At 45.1% G+C, this 12,137-nt stretch overlaps 1 protein-coding gene across 4 annotated transcripts in view; it reads right to left on the reverse strand.

Moving 5' to 3' along the window:
• PDZD2 (PDZ domain containing 2) overlaps nt 1-12,137 on the reverse strand; it is a 312,563-nt gene that overhangs the window by 19,410 nt on the left and 281,016 nt on the right. For all 4 annotated transcript variants that reach the window (XR_003757843.2, XM_029060011.2, XM_029060012.2 and 1 more), the window contains 2 exons: nt 7,994-11,672; nt 6,722-6,839 (listed from right to left, as the gene is read on the reverse strand). Coding sequence is in view for 3 of the 4 variants with exons in the window: in XM_029060011.2 (XP_028915844.1) it covers nt 6,722-6,839; nt 7,994-11,672 (3,797 nt within the window). In the remaining variant the exon portion in view is untranslated. The remainder of the gene's footprint in view (nt 1-6,721; nt 6,840-7,993; nt 11,673-12,137) is intronic.

Here is a 12,137-nt window from a genome sequence, read left to right on the forward strand (position 1 = left end):
AAAACCCAGGTCCTTCTGATCTCCAGGCCCATGTTCCATCCATTAGACCACGCTGCTTCTCAATGACAAATGACAACTACAGATGCCAAAGAGTCTTCCATGTTGGACAGCCTCAGGGCTGAGGAGTTGGAGGAAGTTGGAATAAGAAGAGGAGACAGTGGAAGGATAAGGGTAGAAGGAGGAAACTGTCCAACCTACCCACCATGCACTCAAGTTACAAGGTGCTTTTGCACTCCTTTCAATTCTTCTTTAACAGAGAGATGGGGCATACATGGGACACGGTCCAGGAAATAATGATAGAAACGTAATATGACTGCATCCAGGCACTCACTGGTCATATCAGCAGATGGTAAAACCATATTTAAAGAGGATTAGTAACTTGGCAAATTTGTTAACTACTTCTCCAACTGCGGTTAAGCTGGTACTGCCCATACAACTGACTCTCTTACTTCAAAATTTATTTTGGCATAAACACTTTCCTTCTAGGCCTTTGAAATATTTTTGACTGATTTGATTAGCATGATTAAAGTCTATTTCAATTTAGTTTAAATAATGGCACCTCCACTATATTTAGTACAGACTGTTCCAGGGGCAGTGAGGATTTTGAGTACTTTTCCCTCCAAGAACAGTGTCCAACTACTTTGTTGTTGTTGTTTTTTAATATTGTTAGCTTGGATTGTTGATTTTGTATTTGTTTCATTTTCTACTCCTTTCTTCTAAGTGTCTGTTTGCCCCTGTTTAGATTATGAGCTCTCTGTGGGTCACAGACCATGTCTAATCTGTTTAATTTGTAATTATGGAAACCCTTAAGAGGTACCTTTATTAGTATTGCCTCAATAATAACATCTCCAGATTGCTGGGACAAGGACCTTTTTTGCTGAATAGGAGGTGAATGTTACTACTCTCAAAATTAAGTAATAATACATTATGGAAAAAAAGATTGGAAAATACTTGATTATTCATACATATTTTAATTTATATTTAATCATAAACTATATTAGGTGTTTATTACTTAAAATATATTTGTTATTTTGGTCAAATTTTGGATCTTGGGAACTCATTAATGTGCTTTACATTATTTCCTCTTTGAAACTGTCCTACATTTAGTACTCTTTAACACTATTTTTATGGCATCAATACTGGTCTATATCAGTAATAGGCCTAACAATGTGCATTTTCCGGGATTACTGTAACTATCTGCAGAAATCCTCCCAGAGTAACAGGATGTTACCTAAACCCATTGTTGGTCCTTAGAGGCTAAACTGGAAAAAAAAAAAAGGGACTTCCAGTCATTCCTTTGGATAACCTCCAACCTTAATCTGTGCCAGAAGCTGTCAAAACTAATAAACCAAGACCACCTCATTAGAAACATTAGAAGTCTCCACAGTGATTATGGTTTAATCCACTTATCTTTCAATAATGTACGGTACTTAACTGAGCAGAGGAAAGTTTATTAAATTTAAGGAGGGTGCAATGAACATTCAGCCCTGGACCAGATGGTCCCAACTTTGCAAAGCCCAGAATGGGCTCAAGTTGATTGTTTCAATCTAAACCTTTGATGAACATCAAAACCACTGCCTACCTTCCTCCCTCCAGGACACAGAGATTTCGCTCCCGAACTGCTGTGGTTGAGAAGTGGCCTTTCCTTCCTTCATCCTCCCTCTCCCTGCAGCCCAGCCTGAATCCCCAATGGAGAACACAGAACAGGTGTGGCTGTCTGACACCTTGGTGACAATAACCCTGAATTTTACATATCAACAGCTGCCTGTCTTCACTTCAAGCCAGCCCTCTGTTTACTCCTAAACATTCACCTAAACACTCTCAAGAACCTGCGTACAATTCAGGAATTTACTCAGGGAATTGCTGAACAAAGTAGTTATTGCTGTTGGTAACCTCATCTGCAATCTTTAACTTCTCTGACCTCTCCATATCCCCTCAATCCCCTCCTTCCAATCAGTCCATCCTGTCTTCCCTTCTCATACCTCACTCACCCTCCATCCAACCCCTCGACACTCCTAGGCCCACCCCAGCCCTCTTATCCAGGCCCAGATCTACTCCTCATCACCACCCCCTCCCAACTGCCAGCTCACACCCATCTGACCCTTCCCCACCCCTTGTGCTGTTTCCCCCACCCACTCCCCTCAGCCTCAATCGAGGACTGTGGAACCCCTGTTCCATCACGGAAAACCTTCTTTTTATTCTTGACCTGTTCTTGACCAGTTCTTGATCCAATCACTGCTTCTCCTTGCCATCCCTTTCTTTCCCTTCTTTCAAAGCCCATATCATCGCCCTCTAGCATTCACTCCAGATACTAGTCCCAGTCATCTATGGCCCACCAGGCCCCAGCTCCAACTTTTTGAACCACTTGGATCCTTTTCTCACATTCCTTCTCTCTTTATCCATCCCTACATTTTTCCTTGGTGACCACTATCCACATAGATGTTCCTGATCGCCCTTTGATCTTCGGCCACCATCTAGCCACTGACTTCTCCGACACGTCCTGCCTCTGGCCTGGAATGCCCTTCCTTCTCATCTCCAACAGACAATTTCTCTCCCCACTTCAAAGACTTATTGAAGACACATCTCCTCCAATAGGCCTTCCCTGACTAAGGCCTCCTTTCTCTTCTCCCATTCCCTTCTGCATGACCCTGACTTGCTTTATCCGCCCTCCTAGTCCCACCACACTTACATATATATCTGTAATTTATTTATATTAATGTCTATCTCCTCTAGACTGTAAATTCATTGTGGGCAAGAAATATGTCTGATTATTGTTATATTGTACTCTCACAAGCATTTAGGACAGTGCTGTGCACACAGTAAACTCTCAATAAATGAATGACTGACCTTCCACTGCCAGCTCTCTATCACTCCTCAATTCCACTGACCTCCAGCCTCATCCCACTTCACCCACTCACCAATTTACAGACATCATCACCTCTAATCACTGTACTATTTCTACCTTCACCAACTCTGAAATCCCTCTCTCTGACCACAACCACTTCACCTGTCCTCTCTCCCACACACACCTCCTCCCCCAGAGAGCCCTCCAATCTTTTAACCCTACCCAATTTTCCCAAGTCATCATTCCAAATTGATAGCCTCAACACTACCCTCTCTACTGAACTTTACTCAATTGCTCCCCTATCCCTTTGTCAATCTAGCCACAGCCACTATCCCACAGCCCTGGATCACCTCCACAGACCACTTCCTTTGCTCCTGCGATGCAGAGAGCTGCTGACAAATCTAATTATCAGGCCAAGTTCATCCTTGTGTTTTAACTCTGCCTGGCAAAATTATTTCTCTACCTTTATTGACTCCCAGGCCCATGGCCCTCATCAGTTGTTCCAGATGGTTAATTTCCTCTTCAAACCCCCTGTCCTCCCCCACCTCTCGCTCCTAAGGACCTAGTCAAATACTTTAATTAGAAAATTGAAGCCACCAGGCATGAGCTCCCTAAAATCTTCCCTGCTCCAGTCCAGTCCCTCCCTCCTCTTGTTCCTTCTTCAATTCCCCCATCTTTTCCAGCAGTATCTCAGGAAGAGATTGCCTGCCTTCTCTAAAAATCCACCCTCTCCACCTGCACATCCAACCCCATCCCTCCACATGTTATCAAAGCATTTGCCCCCTCCTTTCTTCCTTCCCTGACCACCATCTTCAGCTGTTCACTCTCCAATGGCTCTTTTCACACGGCTTTCAAATACGCACGTCTCCCCTATCCTAAAACAAACAAAAAAACCCCTCCCTTGACCCCATGATTCATTTCAGTTATCACCCCACCTCCCTCCTACCATTCCTTTCCAAACTCCTTGAGCGAGTTGTCTACACCCACTGTCTCTATTCTTCTCCTCCAATTCTCTCCTTGACCCCCTCCAATCTGACTTTCATCCCTTTCACTCCAAAGAAACCTCCCTTTCAAAGGTCACAAATGATCTTGCTAAATCCAATGTCATCTACTTTATCCTAAACCTCCTTGACTTCTTAGCTGTCTTCGACACTGTTGATCATCCCCTTCTGGAAACATTATCCAATCTCGGCTTCACTGACAATGTCCTTTCCTGGTTCTTCTCTTATCTCTCTGGCCATTCATTCTCAGTCTCCTTTGTTGGAAGTGCCTCCCACTTTCTAACTGTTGAAGTTCCTCAAGGCGCAGTTCTGGGACCCCTTCTATTCTCTATCGACACCCACTCCCTTGGAAAACTCATACACTCCAATGGCTTCAACTACTATCTCTATGCGGATGATTCCTAAATCTACATGTCTAGCCCTGATCACTCTCCTTCTCTGCAGGCTCACATTTCCTTCTGCTTTCAGGCTTCCTTCCTTCCTTCCTTCCTTCCTTCCTTCCTTCCTTCCTTCCTTCCTTCCTTCCTTCCTTCCTTCCTTCCTTCCTTCCTTCCTTCCTTCCTTCCTTCCTTCCTTCCTTCCTTCCTTCCTTCCTTCCTTCCTTCCTTCCTTCCTTCCTTCCTTCCTTCCTTCCTTCCTATTCCTTCAAATTTAATATGTCCAAAACAGAACTCCTAATTTTCCTTCCCAAACCCTAGCCTCCCCTGATCTTCCAATCTCTTTAGACAGCACCATCATCCTTCTTGTCTCATAAGCCTTGGCAGTATCCTTGACTCATCTCTCTCATTCAAGCCACATGTTCAGTGTTACTAAATCCTGTCAGTTCAACTTTCAAAAGATCGCTATAATCTGCTCTTTCCTTTCCATATGAACTACTATCATGTTAATCCAAGCACTATCCTATCCCACCTTGATTACTGTATCAGTTTCTTTGCTGACGTCCCTGACTCCTGTCTCTCCCCACTGCAGTCCATACTCTGCTGCCTGAATCATTTTTCTACAAAATCATTTAGTCCATGTTTTCCCACTCCTCAAGAACCTTCAGTGGTTGCCCATCCACCTCACATCAAGTAAAAATTGCTTTCCACTGGGTTTAAAGCATTCAATCACCTTTTCCTCTCTTACCTTACCTCCTACTAAAACCCAGCCCGCACACTTCACTTCTCTAATGACAACCTACTCAATGTACCTTGATCTCATCTACTTCGCCACTGACCTCTCACTGACATCTCACGGTCACACAGCAGAAATATGGTGGAGCACAGATTATAATTCTGACTCTCAGAGCCATGCTCTTTCCACTAGCCAAGCTGCTTCTCTATTTCAACCCCTGAATCTTTTTTATTGGAATGAGGGAACCCACTCCTCCAAATCCAAAATTTTAATTTAAATGATTTGGTCAAGGGTTTCTTAACATTTTTACTGCCAAAATGGATTTAAATAAAACGTATTGTAATTCTACTACCAGTCCCCAGCACCCATGATCACTGAGTGTGTGTGTATGTATGTGTGTGTGTGTGAGAGAGAGAGTGTGTTTGTGTGTGAGTGTGTGTGTGTATGCCATCATTCACTTCCTTCCAATACAGGGCCCTCAACCCTACATCCAGACCTGGATATTGTTAAATTGTGAATTGGAAGACACTCAGGTCCTATGCCATTAATTCAACCATGTTGTCTTAATATCGCTATGGTGGTATTTTTTTAAGCACTTACTATTTGCTAAAGCTCTGTTCTAAGCACTGGGGGGGATATAAGGTAATCAGGTTGTCCCACATGAGGCTCACAGTTTTAATCCCCATTTTACAGATGAGGTAACTGAGGCACAGAGAAGTGACTTGCCCAAAGTCACACAGCTGGCAAGTGGCAGAGCTGGGATTAGAACCCACGACCTCTGACTCCCAAGTCCGGGCTCTTTCCACTGAGCCAAGCTGCATGGGTCAACATTTTCTGCTTCTATTATGTTTGCAATTATAGTCTACCTGCCTCCCCCATTAAACTATAAGACCTTTGAGGACAAGAAACTTATCTTTTACTTCCTCACTGCTTTTTTTCCTCTGCATCTAGTACAACGCTTCACACAATAGGCTTCCAGTATAGTTCTCTGCCTGCATGATAAAGCATGGGCCTAGGAGTCAGAAAGTCAGGGGTTCTAACCCTGGCATTGCCATTTGTCTGCTCGGTGACGTTGGGCAAGTCATTTCACTTTTCTGTGCTTCAGTTACCTCATCTGTAAAATGGGAATTGACACTGTGAGCCCCGTGTGGGACATGGATTGTGTCCAACCTGATTTCCTTGAATCCACTCCAATACTCAGTACAGTGCCTGGCACATAGTAAGTGCTTAACAAATACCAACAATTTTTATTATTATAAGCTCCCCTTTAAGCTCATCATGGGCAGGGAACATGTCTGCTAATTCTGTTGTATTATGCTCTCCCTAGTGCTTAGTACTCTGCACATAGTAAGTGCTCAATAAATATGACTGATTGATAGTGATGATGCACCTACCTGGCAGGGAACACATCTACCAACTATATTTTATTGTTCTCTCCCAAGTGCTTAGTACAGTGTTCTGCACACAGTAAGAGCTCAATAAATACCAATGATTGATGATTATGATGATATCAAGCATTTGTTTAGCAATTTGTGTGACTTATAAGTGCAGGAAAGAAATAACTGTAACTAAATATATAGATATTTCCAGATGAACTTATAAATATAAACATCTATAACAAACCTCAACACTTTGACATTCATATCTGATTTTAAGCCAAATTAAAGCAAAAACATCCAATAATCATCCTCTAAAGAACATATTTTTTTTAAATATGAAAAATTCATACCATATGCAGCTGCTATCCAAAATGACAACTCACCTCTGTTTGTGCTTCAGCTTCCTGAAGAAGGGTCAGGATATCTGATTTTGACCCAATCAGTGACAAAACTGCCTGCAATTTTTGTTGCTCCATGGTTGATACTAAAAGTTGATCCAAACTAAACAATAAAAACAGATTTAAATATGCCACACCAAAAGACAAACTCTAGCTGATAGCTTCTGAAATTCAGAAACTATAGAAGTTTTCACCCTTTTAGGGGAGCCACTTTTGAGCCTGACAGGAAGAGTCAAAGGCAAACCAAGTAACAGCCAAGTTTTACTTTCTCTGAACTTGCCTACCTACAGAATGATCTTGAAAATGAGTTGCCTTTCTCCTTTCCTACATCTGCTGATTACCTGCCTCCCAAGAGCTGGTTCCTCTAAATCCAAGACATGGATTACTCTGGAAGGCAGGGCATTCTCACCACCTCCTCAGGTTGGGTTGAGAAGATGTGGATGAGGAAGGAGACACAGTTTATCAGTGAGTCAGGATAGGACCAGATAAATGTCTAGAGGGATTGTAAGCTCCTTGTGGGCATGTCTACCAATTCTTTAATATTGCGCTCTATACAAAAGACAGTGTAGAGACAGTATGGGCTACTGGAAAAGAGCATGGGCCTGGGAGTCTGAGGACCTGGGTTTTAATCCCAGTTCCTCCACTTGGCTGTTGGGTAACCTTGGGAAAGTCACTTAATTTACCTGTGGCTCAGTTTCCTAAACCGTATAATGGGGATTCAATACCAGTTTTCCTCAGGTGGGTCAGGGACTGTGTCTGACCTGATTAACTTGTATCTACCTCAGTGTTTGGTATAGTATTTGATGCAGTGCTTTGCATGTAGTAAGTGATCAATAAAAACCACTGATTTATTGATTGACACTTAATAAGCACTTAACATACCATTAAAAAATTCAACAGCTTAAGAATTGACCCACTTTGCTCATTTACTTTGGCTGGGAGGGGACTTTTTAGCTAGATTACTACTCCTATGCAAATTCCTCCATCTGACTGCACCTTCCTTGCGATTGGTAACTGGATTAACAAAAACCAACTGACTCTTTTCATCTTTAAATTGTATTCAAATCAGACTTACTTGCCATGGAAGCTTTTAATAGCTACCTCACCTCTTCCTCTACTGCACTACGGAATAACAAATAACTTTAATCAGCTCCTGGCTCTGGGATTTTTAAGGTTTCTGTCTCCTCCTTGTGCCAGTGTGCCAGGGCATTTTACTGAATCTTGCATTCAAAGAGCAAAAAAAAACCAAAACCTCACCTGATGGACCAACTTTTTCCAGGATGTTTTCCCTCAGGCAAACGATCCTGGGTGGCCAGTTCCTCATCCGAGGCTGAACCAGGGGTCCCAGAACCACTGCCTCCTCTCGACCACGGCTTGTCCCCTTTTGCCAGATGAGAAAGGGCCGTGGATTCATGCAGGCTCGAAAGGCTTTCGGTGGGAAGGCCGAGAGATTTCCTGGGAGTAATTTCCAGCTGGGTTTTGAAATGAGTGGTCTTGGGCTCCAGAGCAAAGTCCTCATCACACAGTTTGTCTAGGTCTGGCATGCTGAGGGCTCTCAGTTCCCTCAGCTTGGAACGGGATAAGGGAGAAGGTCTAATTTGGCTTGAGGACACCCTGTTCCTCCTGATTTGGGATGCAGGCATTACTGCTGAATTTCCCAGAGGACTTAGTAGCTTTTTTTGATTGAAGCCAGTGCTCTCTCGAATGCTCCCCACTGGCTCCTGTGGGGAGGGGGCCAAGGTGGAACTGGACGGTGATTTATTTAGCTGTGGGGTCGGTAAGGCAACATCATTTGGATTATCGCTACATGAACTCAGGCTCCGGCGCAAAGACCGCCCCACATCCCCCAGGCCCGTACCGGTTCCCGCCGACACGCTGCCAGATGATCGCCTCCCAATCGGAGGCTTGGAGCTAATGGCGGCAGATGGGAAGTCAATCGGCTTCACCACAGGCCGGTCAAAACTGGCTAGGTTTTCAAAAGATTTGATTCTCTGCTTGACAGAGAAAGATGAGGTAGGTTCGTGGGGCCAGTTCAGTTCATAGTAATAATGATGCCTTCGGTAGGTTTTGGTCTTCTCTGGGGCCACGTGGCTCGTTTCCTGGCCCAGAGGGGCACTGCCTTGGTTTGCATTTGGAACACTCTTGGAAGACTCGGAGAGCTGTTTCCCACCTTGCCCGTTAATCGGCCCAAACTGACCCCCTTTAGATGCTCTTGTCTCAGACGGGCAGCTCCGGAGGTACACCTCTGCTGCCACAGCACTCTGGCTGTCCCGGGCAGGGCGTCCTGCGGCCGAGACCACGTTACCCTCCCCGCCAAAATGACTTGAGAGTTGGGCTGGCATGGAGTAGGTCCGGGTCACTGGCCTTGGTGAGTAGTACTGGGGGTTATTCAAAGGGCTATCCACTTGAATGACCCTCTGGAGGTTCACTTTGGGGTCCCACACTTGCCTCGCCTTTCTCTGGGGGTCATCTGCTTTCTCTGTGGGGTGAGGCTGCAAAGAATGTGTGGGGGAGAAAGAAGAGGAGGAGGGGGCAGTGGAAGAGAGTCTCACTTCAATGAAAGTGCGCTGAATTTCTGGTCCTTCCTGGGCTTCCTCCTGAACAGCAGAAGCCAGTGAGGGGGGGCTGTTTGGGGATAAGTCTACTTTATGAGGACCCAAGTTCATTTCACGTTCTCCTCGGGTATTCTTGGGGGCTGCGGGCACTTTTCCACGGTTGCTTTCAGCGGGTTGTCTTGCACCATCAACATGAGGTGCTCTTTCAGATGAGAGGGCAATTATTTTAACATGGTTCAATCTTCCAGTGGGGTCACCAAACGTTTCCTTGCCTCCTCTTTCATTAAGCGCACTGGCTTGAGCCCAACCTGCCATCGCTTCTTTCTGATTGTCAAATCCGTAGCGATATGGAGTTGTTTCTCTAGACTTGCCAAATTCATTTCGCCCAAGGAGTTTATTTTCAGTTTGCTTCCCTGCCTCTGGAGTGCCGCTCCCTAATCCAGGCTGGGGGAGACTGGCAGAGTTTGATTTTCCCTCGTGCCCACTCCCAGGTGACTTAGGGGCCACTGTAACACTTTTGTCAGATTCCACACTTGTGGCTACATTGCGAGAAGCTGAAACTTTCTTAGAAATAGGTTTGGGAGACGCTTGGGGTGAAACTAAGGGTTTCCTCTGCTCCAATCCACCTGCTTTCGTAGCACTGGGGCTCTCCACACCTGCCTTGTTTTTACTTTTGATGCTGAGGCCCTTGAGCTTCGGCCCAGTTTTTGATTTCTGATTGCTATATAAAAGTGTTTCCATAAAACTCCTTGGGGAAGGCGTCTTCATTTCATGATTCAGTTTCAGGTCGGTGCTCCCCTTGGAGGGACCTGAGCTGGACGTCTGAACTTTGGGTCCAGAATTCCTGGTGGAGGCCGGCTGCCCCTTGATATTCCTGCTTTGCAAATGAGGAAGGTTGTTGGTTTTACTCGGATCTTTAAATCTGATCGGAAGGGGGCTCCTGGGGCTGCTTCCAGGTCTCGGGACCAAACCCTCCCCATCCTGACCCTCAGAGATATACAAACTGGCCAGAATGGGTTCTTCCTTCTGAGGTAATCCCTGTCTGGGGGAGGCTGGACCAAGTTTAGTACTGCCAACCATGCCAACTTTCTCTTGCTTTTCACACTGGGTTTCAGAGTTTGGCAGGTTTTGTTCCAAACCATTAACCATTTCAGTGGTGCCCATAGAGATCTGGGGTTTGAGCACAGGCTCACCAACTCTGTAAGGCTTACAGGACTCCACAGAGTTTACTAACCCTGGCTCATCTGCAGCTTGAAGAGTGTTTAAGTCCAAATAGACTAAGCTTTCCCGAGAACCTATATCCAAGAGAGAGATCAGGGGAGACAGCTGAGGAGAGGTTAAAGTGAATGAACTTTCTGAATTTATCCGCTGATAAGAGTTTGGGAGTAAACTGCGGGGCCTTTCTGGTGCAGATAGAGGCTCCTCACCTGACACTTGCTTCGAGCTGCTCACGGTTCTTCCTTCTGGCTGTACAACAGTAGGTACAGCAGGCTGAGTGGGAGCCCGGAAATGCTGAGTCCCAGGAGTCGTGGTTTGCTGCTGCTGTTCCACTTGCAGGAGGTGCACAGGTTTACTTTTCATGCAGCAAATTTCAATCTGTTCTTCGTCTGACTCGGCAAGATTAGTCTCCTGAGAAGGATGTGGTGGAGGGAGAGGTGGAAGAGGCAGCCTGCATCCCCCATTGCCATTGGTCCTAGGTGGGGCTTCTGCTAAGGACTCTGGGTCAGAGTGGGAATCCTCTGCCGCCCCATACATAGAATCTGTCCCGCCTGCTTGCACCTGGCTTTTGGGGGGCAAACCGTCTTCCCGCAAGCTACTAAAGTTCCGAGAATAGTTGCTCAAACAGTTTTTGTTCACAGTAAAGTGTTTGCCCGGATGAATGGAATCCAGAACTGAAAACCTACAGGTCCACTGAGAGTGAGGAGCTGAAGCCATGGAGCTCACTGTGGCTTCAGAAGATTCACGGTTCACTGTGCTTGGCTCAAGATGGCAGGAACTGCGGCCCTCAGTTTGTCCCTGAAGACTCGCCCCTCTACTAAGATCCCCTGCTCTCTCCTGGAGGGCCTGAAATCCGCTCTCTTGGGAGGAAGCCAAGAAATTGTTGATGTCAGACAGTGGAGTCTCCTGGAAGTTTTTAACAAGGTTGACTTCAGGGTCGCTACCTCCTTGTACTTCCTCGGTTTTGCCGCTAGATGGAAGAACAGGACCATCTTGCAAAATTCCTACAATTTCAGAATCCCGATTTCCCTTTTCCAAAGCTTGCTCTACCAATTTCTCTAAGCAGTCGACTTCCCTCTCAGCAGCCAGAGTCCTGCTCACATCAGTATGTGCTGTCCCACTGCTTCCTGTGGCCGTGATAAGTTTCTGTGAGTGGTCAAAGGCTGTATAGGGAACACAAAAAAATGAAAGATATTAAAGAAGTTAAAATTCTATTAATATAAGGAAGTGGAAAAGTACCAGCACACCTCCATATCCTATTCCATTTACAGGACTTCCCACGTCTTCCTTTGTATGCCATTTCACAACTAATAAATGCCATCATTTTTCAGAAACGAAAAAAAAGCACTTCAATATAGATTGCTGAGGAAAAGATTTTTTTTTTAATCTATTGACTACTGTCTCCTTCCTGAGGCTGTTATCTTGGGTTTCTTTAGTTAAGCAACAACAACTTTCTGGTCCCTCACAGAACTTGTGTTACACTGTGAACTCACCAGAGATGACACCTATCTACCTGCATGAGGCTCACATCCTGCACGGACATGATTTGGGACAAAACCTTTTTTTAAAAAAATTACAGCCCTGTTATCTTTTGCTTCCCCCATCTTTCATTTTACTTTGTTGCGGTA

Source organism: Ornithorhynchus anatinus, chromosome 3, assembly GCF_004115215.2.
Source record: "Ornithorhynchus anatinus isolate Pmale09 chromosome 3, mOrnAna1.pri.v4, whole genome shotgun sequence".
NCBI classification, from domain to species: domain Eukaryota; kingdom Metazoa; phylum Chordata; class Mammalia; order Monotremata; family Ornithorhynchidae; genus Ornithorhynchus; species Ornithorhynchus anatinus.